The 12,412-nt window shown below is 48.1% G+C and overlaps 1 protein-coding gene across 1 annotated transcript in view; it reads left to right on the forward strand.

Annotated features, from left to right (window-relative positions):
• The window catches only part of MEI1 (meiotic double-stranded break formation protein 1), a 105,103-nt gene extending 92,932 nt beyond the window's left edge, over positions 1 to 12,171 (forward strand). Inside the window, exons 27-31 of the mRNA XM_010374967.2 lie at positions 7,191 to 7,272; positions 8,051 to 8,157; positions 9,077 to 9,208; positions 9,398 to 9,510; positions 11,973 to 12,171. Coding sequence (XP_010373269.2) covers positions 7,191 to 7,272; positions 8,051 to 8,157; positions 9,077 to 9,208; positions 9,398 to 9,510; positions 11,973 to 12,018 — 480 coding nt within the window. The 3' untranslated portion in view covers positions 12,019 to 12,171. The remainder of the gene's footprint in view (positions 1 to 7,190; positions 7,273 to 8,050; positions 8,158 to 9,076; positions 9,209 to 9,397; positions 9,511 to 11,972) is intronic.
• Positions 12,172 to 12,412: the final 241 nt, after the last annotated feature.

Below are 12,412 nucleotides of genomic sequence, written 5' to 3' on the forward strand. Positions count from 1 at the left end.
CCAGAATTGAGTCTCATTAGGCTGGCGTGGGTAATATGCCAGTCACCATGGTAGGGGCATGGGATGCCCTGATTGGCCTGGCTTGGGTCAGTGCCCTCTCCTGGAGGCCAGGGCATGTGGTCAGCTCTCCATAGCCCAGGTGGACTGAACCTAAGAGAGGCATGGCTCCCCACGGGAAAACTGCTGCCAGAAGGAGGGGATCCAGGGCAAGCAAAAGCATGTCTACCTCCAAGGGGTTTGTGTTTTATGACTTACGGGACACTTGCAGATTAGTGTTTATGTAGTCATATCCCGAGCACTGACCCAATGTCATGGCCTGTGAAGGGTACTGGTGGCTCCAGGAAGATGTCCCAGGAGTAGGCCCTATGCTAAGTCAGTGGTTACTGAGTCTTGTCCTGTGGCACATCCATGCACAAGGCTCTGTGCTCTTTAGGGATCAAACATCTATCCTATTATAGCACTTAGCTCTCTGTTTCAAGTTTCCATTTTCATATCACTCCTCCACTCCCCGCCCAGGCTGTGATATACTCAAGGGCAGAGTCTGAGTCTGGTTAATCTTTGTGTGTCCTTCCCCTTGTGGGTTTAAAGCTAATTTAGAAGTCAGGAATCAGATGAGAACCAAAACATCAGCTTTATTGCTGGTAAACATCATAGTAGAATATTGGCTGGGACTCGAACAGAATGGGCTTTTTTTTTTTCTGCAGTTTTTCAAACATACAGCAATGAGAGAATTTTATAGTGAACACTCATACACCCATCACCTAGATTCTGCTAATAACATTTTATTATACTTGCTTAATCATACCTGTCCAAAATGAGCTTTTTAAACCACCCTCCTTCTTGCCAGACCAGGGTCCACAGGTGGGAAAAACTGCATTTACATTATGGACACTTAGCCAGCTGGCCAGGATCTTAAGAGTTTAAATTCATGGGAGCATAACCTTTAATACCTTAATCCTGCCCTGATGGCACGGCAGATCTTAAGCTAGTGTCTTGCCTGTTAGATAAAACCTTCCTTGGGTGAGGAGGGCCAGTTAGGGAAATGCTTTCTCCCTAATGGTTCTAAAAGGGCTGACGTTCCTGTTTAACATTCAGAACAGGAGGTCGGGGGGAATGATTTCCTAATACCCAGCACAGAGCTTGGCACAAAATTGGCATTTGGAAATGTTTGTTGAATGGATAAAAACACAGAAATTAACATTACATGACATGATCCCAGCCATTTAGGCACTCACAGATCATAGGAAACACAACTACATCTAATGCCAAAATGACCCATTAGCAGTTGAGCATTCCTAATACGAAAGTCCAAAATCCGAAATGCCCAATGAACATCTGCTTTGAGCATCACTTGAACCCGGGAGGTGGAGGTTGCAGTGAGCCAAGATCATGCCAGTGCACTCCAGCCTGGGTGACACAGCAAGACTCAATCTCAAAAAAAAAAAATAAATAAAAAATAAAATAAAATACTTTTGTAGAGATGATATCTCACTATGTTGCCCAGGGTGGTCTTGACCTCCTGGGCTCAAGCAATCCTCTGGCCTTGACCTCCCAAAGTGCTAGGATTACAGGTGTGAGTCACTGCACCTGGCCTTGTTTTAATTGTAGTAAATTATATATAACATAAAATTTAATATTTTAATCATTTTAAGTATACAGGTCAGTGGCATTAAGTGCATTCACACTGTTGTGCAACTTTCACCATCATCCATCTCTAGATGTTTTAATCTTCCCAAACTGAAACTCTGTACCCATTAAACAATTCCCCAGTCCCCTCCCCCAGCCCCTGGCATTTTACTTGCTGTCTTTATGAATCTGACTACTCTAGGGACCTCATGTAAGTGGAATCCTGTATTTGTCTCTCTGGTAGTTTTTGACTGTCTGTCCTCAACAGTCCCTGGGAAGGAGAACCCAACCTGAGAAGCTCATGACTCCCCCTGTAGGAGCTGCCTGAGCCTACCCTGCTTATAGGAGGGTATTGCTGAGGAACCTGTCTTAGCCTCACAGTCACTGCCCTATAATTGCCTAGTGAACAAGACCAACTAGCCTTTTCCTCTCTTCTCTCGCTGCCACACTCCCGAGAAATTTCCTGGCCTTCTGTGTTCAGCCACAGTGCCCCCTGTGTCACTGCCCAGGACCTCATGGCTATAGCTAAGCCTCCTTCATTCCCTTCAACCAGTTTGTTGTTTAAAGCTAGCTTTTTTTTTTTTTTTTTTTTTTTAAGACAGACTCTCGTTCTGTTGCCCAGGCTGGAGTGCAGTGGTGTGATCTCGGCTCACTGGGCTCACTGCAACCTCTGCCTCCCAGTTTCAAGAGATTCTCATGCCTCAGCCTCCCGAGTACCTGGGATTATAGGTGCCTGTCACCACACCCAGCTAATTTTTTGTATTTTTTTTTTTTTTTTTTGAGACTGGAGTCTCGCTCTGTCGCCCAGGCTGGAGTGCAGTGGCCGGATCTCAGCTCACTGCAAGCTCCGCCTCCCGGGTTTATGCCATTCTCCTGCCTCAGCCTCACGAGTAGCTGGGACTACAGGCGCCCGCCACCTCGCCCAGCTAGTTTTTTGTATTTTTTAGTAGAGATGGGGTTTCACCGGGTTAGCCAGGATGGTCCCGATCTCCTGACCTCGTGATCCGCCCGTCTCGGCCTCCCAAAGTGCTGGGATTACAGGCTTGAGCCACCGCGCCTGGCCTAATTTTTTGTATTTTTAGTAGAGACAGGGTTTCGCCATGTTGGCCAGGCTGGTCTCAAATCTCCTGACCTCAAGTGATCCACCTGCCTCGGCATCCCAAAGTTCTGGGATTACAGGTATGAACCACTGCGCCCGGTCTTAGAACTAGCTTTTTATTCATTTGTTCATTCATTTGTTCAGTGATTCATACATTCAGCAAATATTTATTCCAGTAACCCAGCAATAGAGGAAATCCCTCTCCCTTTAGCCCCCAGAATGGTTCATTCAGCTGTGTATTGAGTATCACATTAACCATATTTCATTATATGATCAGTGGTTTACATTGTCTTCTTCCACAAAACTGAGAACTTCTTTTTTTCTTTTTTTTCTGAGACAGAGTCTCACTCTGTCACCCAGGCTAGAGTGCAATGGCACGATCTCGGCTCACTGCAGCCTCTGCCTCCCGGGTTCAAGTGATTCTCCTGCCTCAGCCTCCTGAGCAGCTGGGACTACAGGCACCCACCACCACACCCGGCTCATTTTTGTATTTTTAGTAGAGACAGGGTTTCACCATATTGGCCAGGTTGATCTCAAACTCCTGACCTTGTGATCTGCCCAACTTAGCCTCTGAAAGTGCTGGGATTACAGGCGAGCCACCATGCCCAGTCTGAAAACTTCTTTTAGGCAAAAATGTCCCCTCTATGGGAAGTCGGGGGAGGCTTCACAGAGAAGGTGACATCTGAACTCAGCCTTGAAAGGTGTCTAGGCAGAGGTATAGAGGGAAGGGCATTCCAGCAGGACAACAGCATGTATAAAATCACATAGTCTGAAAGTGCATGCTGGGGTGTGGGGTGTGATGAGGTAGAAAATGAGAGAAAAAGCTGGGAAGAGCCAAACTGAGCCGTGCCTCACACGCTAGGCTAAAAATCACTGTGCGAACTGTGGAAGGATGTCTGTCAGACTGTGTGTTTGAAAGTTCTCTCTCAGGCTGGGTACTATGGCTCATGCTTGTAATCCTAGCACTCAGGGAGGGCAAGGTGTATGGATTGCTTGAGTCTAGGAGTTCCAGACCAGCCTGGGCAACACGGCACAACCCTATCCCTATAAAAAATACAAAAAATTCTCAAGCCTGTAATCCCAGCACTTTGGGAGGCCGAGACGGGCGGATCACGAGGTCAGGAGATCGAGACCATCCTGGCTAACCCGGTGAAACCCCATCTCTACTAAAAAATACAAAAAACTAGCCAGGCAAGGTGGCAGGCGCCTGTAGTCCCAGCTACTCAGGAGGCTGAGGCAGGAGAATGGCATAAACCTGGGAGGCGGAGCTTGCAGTGAGCTGAGATCCAGCCACTGCACTCCAGCCTGGGTGACAGAGCGAGACTCCGTCTCAAAAAAAAAAAAAAAAAAAAAAAAAATTAGCTGGGCATGGTGGCACATGCCTGTAGTCCCATCTACTCAGGAGGCTATGGGAGGATCACCTAAGGCCAGGAGGTTGAGGCCGAAGTAAGCTGTGATCATGCCACTGAGCTCCAGCCTGGGTGACAGAGTGAGATCTGTCTCAAAAGTAAAAAAGGAAGTTCCCTCTTAGCCACAGTGGGGAAGATGGGGCCAAGGAGAGTGCCTGGAGGTAAGAACAAGAGGCTATACATGCAGATGACAGCTAGGCCAACCTCATACCCATGAGGGTGGCTAAAATAAGAACACAGATAATAGCAAGTGTTGACAGGAAGGTGGAGAATGTCCACACAAAACCTTGTATCTGAATGTTCATAGCAGCACTATTCATAATAATGAAAAAGTGGAAACAACCCCAATGTCCATCAACTGATGAATGGACAAATTGTATATCCATACAATGAAATACTATTTGACCATACAAAGGCATGAAGCACTGGCACATGCTACAACATGGATGAACCTTGAGAACATTAAGTGAAAGAAGTCAGATACAAAAGAGCACATATTACGATTCTGCTTATGAGAAATGTCTGGAAAAGGCAAATCCATGGAGACAGTAGATTAGTAGTTGCCTAGGGCTGAGTGGAGGAATAGGGGAACGAAGAGTGACTGCTGAGTATGGGGTTTCTTTTTAGGGGTGATGAAAATATTCTGGAATTATATTGCCATGCAACTCTGTGGATATAATAAAAAAAAAAAACTACTGAATTATATCCTTTAGAGTATCATGGTTTGTGAATTATATCTCAATAAAATTGTACTTTTAAAAACTGGTAGGCCGGGCGCGGTGGCTCAAGCCTGTAATCCCAGCACTTTGGGAGGCCGAGACGGGCGGATCACGAGGTCAGGAGATCGAGACCATCGTGGCTAACACGGTGAAACCCCGTCTCTATACAAAAGACTAGCCAGGGCGAGGTGGTGGGCGCCTGTAGTCCCAGCTACTCGGGAGGCTGAGGCAGGAGAATGGCGTAAACCCGGGAGGCGGAGCTTGCAGTGAGCTGAGATCCGGCCACTGCACTCCAGCCTGGGCGACAGAGCGAGACTCCGTCTCAAAAAATAAAAAAATAAAAAAATAAAAATAAAAACTGGTGTCGGCCGGGCGCGGTGGCTCAAGCCTGTAATCCCAGCACTTTGGGAGGCCGAGACGGGTGGATCATGAGGTCAGGAGATCGAGACCATCCTGGCTAACACGGTGAAACCCCGTCTCTACTAAAAAATACAAAAAACTAGCTGGGTGAGGTGGCGGACACCTGTAGTCCCAGCTGCTCGGGAGGCTGAAGCAGGAGAATGGCGAAAGCCCAGGAGGCGGAGCTTGCAGTGAGCTGAGATCCGGCCACTGCACTCCAGCCTGGGCGACAGAGCCAGACTCCATCTCAAAAAAAAAAAAAAAAAACTGGTGTCAAGGGAGAGAAATGACAATGAAGCCTAAGCTAGAGCTCTGGGAGCTGGTCCTCCTTGACACCTCTGAGCCAGAGCAGCCTGGTGGCACCAGCACTACAAACTGAGTGCTGATCAGCTCTGCAGGATCTTCAGCAGTTGGGAGGCCCAGTGCAGTGCAGTGGATACAGTATCTAGAGTCACAGGGATCTGTGCCCAAGCCCCTGCCCAGCCTCTGACTCTGAAGATGTTTAGCAAGTCACTTCTTACTAATCTTCATGTTCTCCATCTGCAAAATAAAAGGGGTGTTTTGACCTGAGAACAGCCTCTTTTCCCCCAGGAATGGATCACGGTGGAGGAAAGTGTTAGCTGAAATAAGAATAGAGAGAGTGTCCAGGGTCCACCATGCTGGGTCACATGGGGTGAAGGGGCAGGTCAGTGGCAGCAGAGGGCTCTGAAGAAGGGCTATTAGGGCACTGGAGTGATAAGGGTGGTTATGGGGATGATAAGTGTATGTTTAACTTTATAAGAAGCCATCAAATTGTTTCCCAAAGTGGCTGCACCATTTTACCTTCCCACCAGCAATGTATGAGTGCCAGCTGCTCCACATTCTCCTCAACACTTGGTGGTGTCAGTCTTTTAACTTTAGCTATTGGTAGATGTACAGGGGTACCTCTTAGTAGTTTTAATTTGCATTTCCCTAATGACTAATGATAAATATTTTCATGTGCTTACTAAAGCATACAATTTTGATGAAAGGTCCTGTTGCTTTAAAAAAAAACAGGTTGAAACCCACTGGCTTAAGTAAACTGTGAGGCTCTTCCAGGAGGGTCTGTAATCTGTGAATCTTTTAGTGTGGCCTAGGGTCCATCTTCTTTTCTGAAACAAAGCACTCTTTTTTTTTTTTTTTTAAGATGGAGTCTCGCTCTGTCACCTAGGCTGGAGTGCAGTGGCGTGATTGTGGCTCATTCTGCTCCTGGGTTCAAGCAATTCTCTGCCTCAGCCTCCCAAGTAGCTGGGATTACAGGCCCCCACCACCACACCTGGCTATTTTATTGTACTTTTAGTAGATACGGAGTTTCACCATCTTGGCCAGGCTGGTCTTGAACTCCTGACCTCGTGATCCACCCACCTCAGCCTCCCAAAGTGCTGGGATTACGGGCGTGAGCCACCACGATGGAGTTTCGCTCTGTTGCTTAGGCTGGAGTGCAAGTGGTGCAATCTCAGCTCACTGCAGCCTCCGCCTCCCAGATTCAAGCAATTCTCCTGCCTCAGCCTCCTCAGTAGCTGGGACTACAGGTGTGCACCACCACACCCGGCTAATTTTTGTATTTTTAGTAGAGATAGGATTTCACCATGTTGACCAGGCTGGTCTCAAACTCCCAACCTCAGGTGATCCGGGCACCTCGGGCTCCCAAAGTGCTGGGATTACAGGCATGAGCCACTGTGCCTAGCCCAAAGCACTGTCTTGAATATAGGTAAATCACACAATATAAGCACTGTGCTCTGTTATGAGGGTGAGAGATGAAGCCAACAAACATTTTTTTATTATCTACAGGGCTATAATCCCAAATCTGAAATTCTGAAATCCAAATAACTCTGAAAACCAAATGTTTTTTCTTGGTTGGCACCAAAAGCCATTGGTAGCAAAACATGACCTGAATTTTTTTAATTTTTTTTTCTGCAGAAGGACCCTCTGTTGTCCCAGGCCTGTGTTGGCTGCCTGGAAGCCTTGCTTGACTACCTGGATGCCCGGAGCCCAGACATAGGTAGAAACTCTCCACATTCTCTGACGTTTCCACGAGAGAGATTAGAGGGAGCCATACCCTTCTTCCATCCTTCTGCTCCAGCCTCCCATCCTCCTGTGTGACTCACACTTGTTTTGTTTAATTCTTTTTTTTTTTTTTTGAGATGGAGTCTCGCTCTGCAGCCCAGGCTGGAGTCCAGTGGCGCGATCTCGGCTCACTGCAAGCTCCACCTCCTGTGTTCATGCCATTCTCCTGCCTCAGCCTCCCCATGAGCTGGGACTACAGGCGCCCGCCACCATGCTTGGCTAATTTTTGTTTTGTATGTTTAGTAGAGACAGGGTTTCACTGTGTTAGCCAGGATGGTGTTGATCTCCTGACCTAGTGTTCTGCCCGCCTCAGCCTCCCAAAGTGCTGGGATTACAGGCGTGAGCCACTGCGCCTGGCCTGTTTTGTTTAATTCTTTTAGCAGCACTGCAAGGGCAGTCATGCCTATTATACAGATGAGATCAATAAGGTTCAGAGAGGTCAAATGATGTGCCCAACCAAGGTCACAATGCTCTTAAGTGGCAGAGCCCTTCTTACTACCTGCCTTCCACAATCATGGTGTATATAGTTTCACTGAGCCAGCCAACATAGGTGGATTAGAAGCCCAGCGAAGAAAGAACCCTCCTTGGGTCAGCTTGTCCAGTGCCCTGCCTTTAACTGGATAGCCCCTTTTTAAGCCAATAGGAGAAAGTCCTCTTGAGCAGTGTCCCAAGGCAAGGCCTTGGAAGCATTAACAATCCAGTGTTTCTTGAAGCTCTTCACGTGGCCTCCCAGCCTTGGAATCGGTTTTTGCTGTTTATACTGTTGGATGCTGGAGAGAATTCCTTCCTCAGACCTGAGATTTTGAGGCTCATGACCCTGGTAAGTGCAGAAAGGATATCTTGTGGTCTGAGGAGTGTCATGAGCTGAGTGGTGCTAAAGAGGCCAGGGTCTCCTTACTTTAGGAAACCCTAATCCTCAAAGAAGGTGGAAGGGCTGGGCGGACCTTCACCCTACAAGAGGCCTGCTGAAAGAATTCCCCTGAATGCCCATATCTCCTCACTCCAGGGAACCCCGACACCCTTTCCCCTATTTCTCTCATGACATGTTGACCAGGGCCTGTCTACCACATGCCAGGTCTGCTAGATACTAAGGACGTCAATCAACCAGATACTCTGCCTTTAGGGTCTTTCAGTCTAAAGAGGATAGACAAGTAAACTAGTAATGTAAATATGACACTACAAGTGGTAGAGTAGAGGAGATGCTAACTGCGAGGCACACAGTAAGTGCCCCTTGAATAAATAACAAAGCAGTGAGCCTAAGAATGACAGCGAAGTGGATCAACAAGTATATCAGTGGTTGGTGTAGGAACAAAGAGGAAAGAGTAATTGCTTCTCAGCAGTGAAGGAAACATTTTAGCTGTGGCTTGAGAGATTAATAGGAAGAGGAGGAATTCCAGGTAGTGAAGTAAGAACAACAGGTACAAGAACACATGGTGGTATGTCAGGGGAGCCACACGTAGTTCATTTTGGCCCTGAGTGTTCAGTGCAAGGTTGGGGAGGAGGGAGCCAAGGCCAAAGGGGTCAGGAGGGCCAACTCTCTCAGGATCTCACAGTTTGCCTTACTTACCCCACTTCCCCATGACACAGCCCCACCTCTGCCCACTAACTCTGAGCTCCTTGAAGGCAGGCAGGTTCTGTGGGCCTCAGGACAGTGTCCCCTAAAGTTGGGGCACAGCAGATGTCTATGATGAAGGAGATGCCAAATCAGTGGGTGTTTGGGGCTTCTCTTCCTGGGGCAGTTTATGCGGTACCGGAGTAGCAGTATCCTCTCTCATGAAGAAGTGGGTGATGTTCTGCAAGGTGTGGCTTTGGCTGACCTGTCTACCCTCTCGAACACCACACTCCAGGCCCTGCATGGCTTCTTCCAGCAGGTGGGTGGGAAGGGGAGGCCATGCAGCCACTGTAAAGCTAGACCCTCAAGACCATCTTCTCTTGGAGGGTGGGAGCTCTGACCACAGCAGCCAAGGAATGGGAGGCTGGAAGTACAGAGGATAGAGGCAGTTAGGGCCTAAGTGGAGGGGGCACTGAGGAGGCCTGTCTTCCCTGCCCTCTTCCTGCAGCTCCAGAGCATGGGACACCTGGCTGACCACAGCATGGCCCAGACCCTGCAGGCATCTTTGGAGGGCCTTCCCCTTAGCACCTCCTCAGGCCAGCCACCCCTGCAGGACATGCTGTATCCTTTCTTGCATCTGGGAGCCTTGGCCTGGGCAAGCTTTCCCAGGCCATAAGAAGCTGTGGCATCATGCTTCAGGACATAGGTGCACTACAGTCTTGTCTTCTAAAGTAAGCAGGGGTCAGTGAGGATAATTAACAGTGTTGACAACAGCAATGCCATGTCCTGTTAATATTAAGTTCCTACAGAGACCAGGCACATTACAAGCATTTTATATATATATATATATAAAAATATATATATTTTTATTTTGAGATGGAGTCTCATTCTCTCACCCAGGCTGGAGTGCAGGGGCACAATCTTGGCTCACTGCAACCTCTGCCTCCCGGGTTCAAGCGATTCTCCTGCCTCAGCCTCTCAGGTAGCTGGGACTACAGGCGTCTGCCACCAGGCCCAGCTATTTTTTTTTTTTTTTTTGTATTTTTAGTAGAGACAGGGTTTCACCATATTGGACAGGCTTGTCTCGAACTCCTGACCTTGTGATCCGCCCACCTCAGCCTCCCAAAGTGCTGGGATTACAGGCATGAGCCACCATGCCTGGCTATGTGCATTATATTTAATCCTCACATCAGCTAGGAGTGTTAAGGTAGTTGTAGTACAGGTTGAGCATCCCTAATACAAAAATTAGAAATCCAAAGTGCTCCAAATCTGAAACTTTTTGAGTGCTGATGTGATGCTACAGGTGGAAAATTCCATACCTGACTTCACGTGATGAGTTGCAGTCAAAATGTAGTCAAAACTTTGTTTCATGAATAGGCCAAGCGCGGTGGCTCATGCCTGTAATCCCAGCACTTTAGGAAGCCTAGGCAGACAGATCACTTGAGGCCAGGAGTTTGAGACCGGCCTGGCCAACATGGTGAAACCTCATCTCTATGAAAAATACCAAAATTAGCTGGGTGTGGTGGCATGTGCCTGTAGTTCCAGCTACTCGGGAGGCTAAGGCACAAGAATAGCTTGAGTCGGGGATGTGGAGGGCAGTGAGCTGAGATCACACCACTGTACTCCACCCTGGGTGACAAAACAAGACTCTGTCCCAGAAAAAAACCAAAAAATTTTGTTTCATGAATAAAATTATTATATTTTTAATATTTTATTTATTTATTTATTTATTTATTTATTTATTTATTTATTTTAAGACAGCATCTTGCTTTGTCACCCAGGCTGGAGTGCAGTGGTGTGAACATAGCTTATTGTAGCCTTCACCTCCTGGGCCCAAGGGATCCTCCCGCCTTAACCCTCCAAGTAGCTGAGACTGCAGGTGAGCTACACCAGTCTCAGCTACTTGAAGGTAGCTCCAAGTAGCTCTCATGCCTGGCTAATTTTTGAATTTTTTTGTAGATACAGGGTTTCACCATGTTGCCCAGGCTTGTCTCAAACTCCTGAGCTCAGGTGATCTGCCTGCTTTGGCCTCCCAAGTGCTGGGATTACAGGCATAAGCCACCGTGCCTGGCCCATGAACAAAATTATTTAAAACACTGCATAAAATTACCTTCAGGTGGCCAGACACGTGGCTCACGCCTGCAATCCTAGCACTTTGGGAGGCCGAGGTGGGTGGATCACCTGAGGTCAGGAGTTCGAGACCAGCCTGGCCAATATGGTGAAACCCCATCTCTACTAAAAAATACAAAAATTAGCTGGGCGTGGTAGCGTGCACCTGTAATCTCAGCTACCCAAGAGGCTGAGGCAGGAGAATCACTGGAACCTGGGAGGCAGAGGCTGCAGTGAGCCAAGATCACACCACTGCACTCCAGCCTGGGTGACAGAGCAATACTCCATCTCAAAAAAAAGAAAAGAAAGCTTGGGGGCTGGGCACAGTGGCTCACACCTGTAATCCCAGCACTTTGGGAGGCCAAGGTGGGTGGATCACTTGAGGTCAGGAGTTCTGCAACAAGCCTGGCCAACATGGTGAAACCCCATCTCTACTAAAAACACAAAAATTAGCTGGGCATGGTGGTGCATGCCTGTAATACAAGCTGCTTGGGAGGCTGAGGCAGGAGAATCGCTTGAACCCGGGAGGCAGAGGTTGCAGTGAGCAGAGAGCTGAGATTGTGCCACTGCACACTCCAACCTGGCTAACAGAGTGAGACTATGTCTCAAAAAAAAAAAAAAAAAAAAGCAAGCTTTTTTGGGGGGGCTGTGGCAGTGGTCACAGGCCCTCTGGTGGGTGGTTGCACCCAGATACACTGCAGTCCAGAGGTGTGTGTGAGGGTAGTTTGCTTCCTCCGCACCCCTCTGGCTGCCTCCCTGGCTCTCCTCCTTGACCCTTCTTTGGAATAGTTCCCTGTTGAATAGCAACTATCTAGCCCAGGTGTTCAGGACCCAATTTCAGAATCCATCCCACTATTCTCAGGAGCACCTCTGTTCTTGCCTGACCATTCTTGCCTGTTTTGGGCTCTGGAAGTGTGATGCCCCCATAGTTGGCCCTGCCTTTCTGCTGTTTTCCTCTCATGTTTTGCTGCCAGCTGCCTGGGAGGGGTAGTTGTATCCCTGTCCCACATCAGAAACTGATCCTCAGGACTTGAAGGCCCAGAAATGGAGAGAGAATGAGACCTGGAGACAAAGAGCGTAATTGTTGGGGAAATGGATGACAGTTGAAGCTATTCATATGGAGCCATATACTCCATTGTTGAACTAGAATAAGGAAATAAAATGATACACTCACATACCTGCGTGGGCTCTCCAAAAACACCTTACTACCTTGTCTACCAGGAGCTGGTTTCTCAGCCAGTTGGATAGGGGATTGTTTCAGCAAGGAGACTGATGGCTTCCTCAGGGAGGGAGGGACAGGACAGGATTTGTTCTTGAAACAGCATTCAGGGAGTCAGCTGGGTGCCTCAGCTGTACTCAGAGAACACCAGTCAGGTCATCCTGGGGCTGGCAGGGCAGAGAAAGGCCTAGGGGT

Source organism: Rhinopithecus roxellana, chromosome 13 (genome assembly GCF_007565055.1).
Source record: "Rhinopithecus roxellana isolate Shanxi Qingling chromosome 13, ASM756505v1, whole genome shotgun sequence".
Taxonomy (NCBI): domain Eukaryota; kingdom Metazoa; phylum Chordata; class Mammalia; order Primates; family Cercopithecidae; genus Rhinopithecus; species Rhinopithecus roxellana.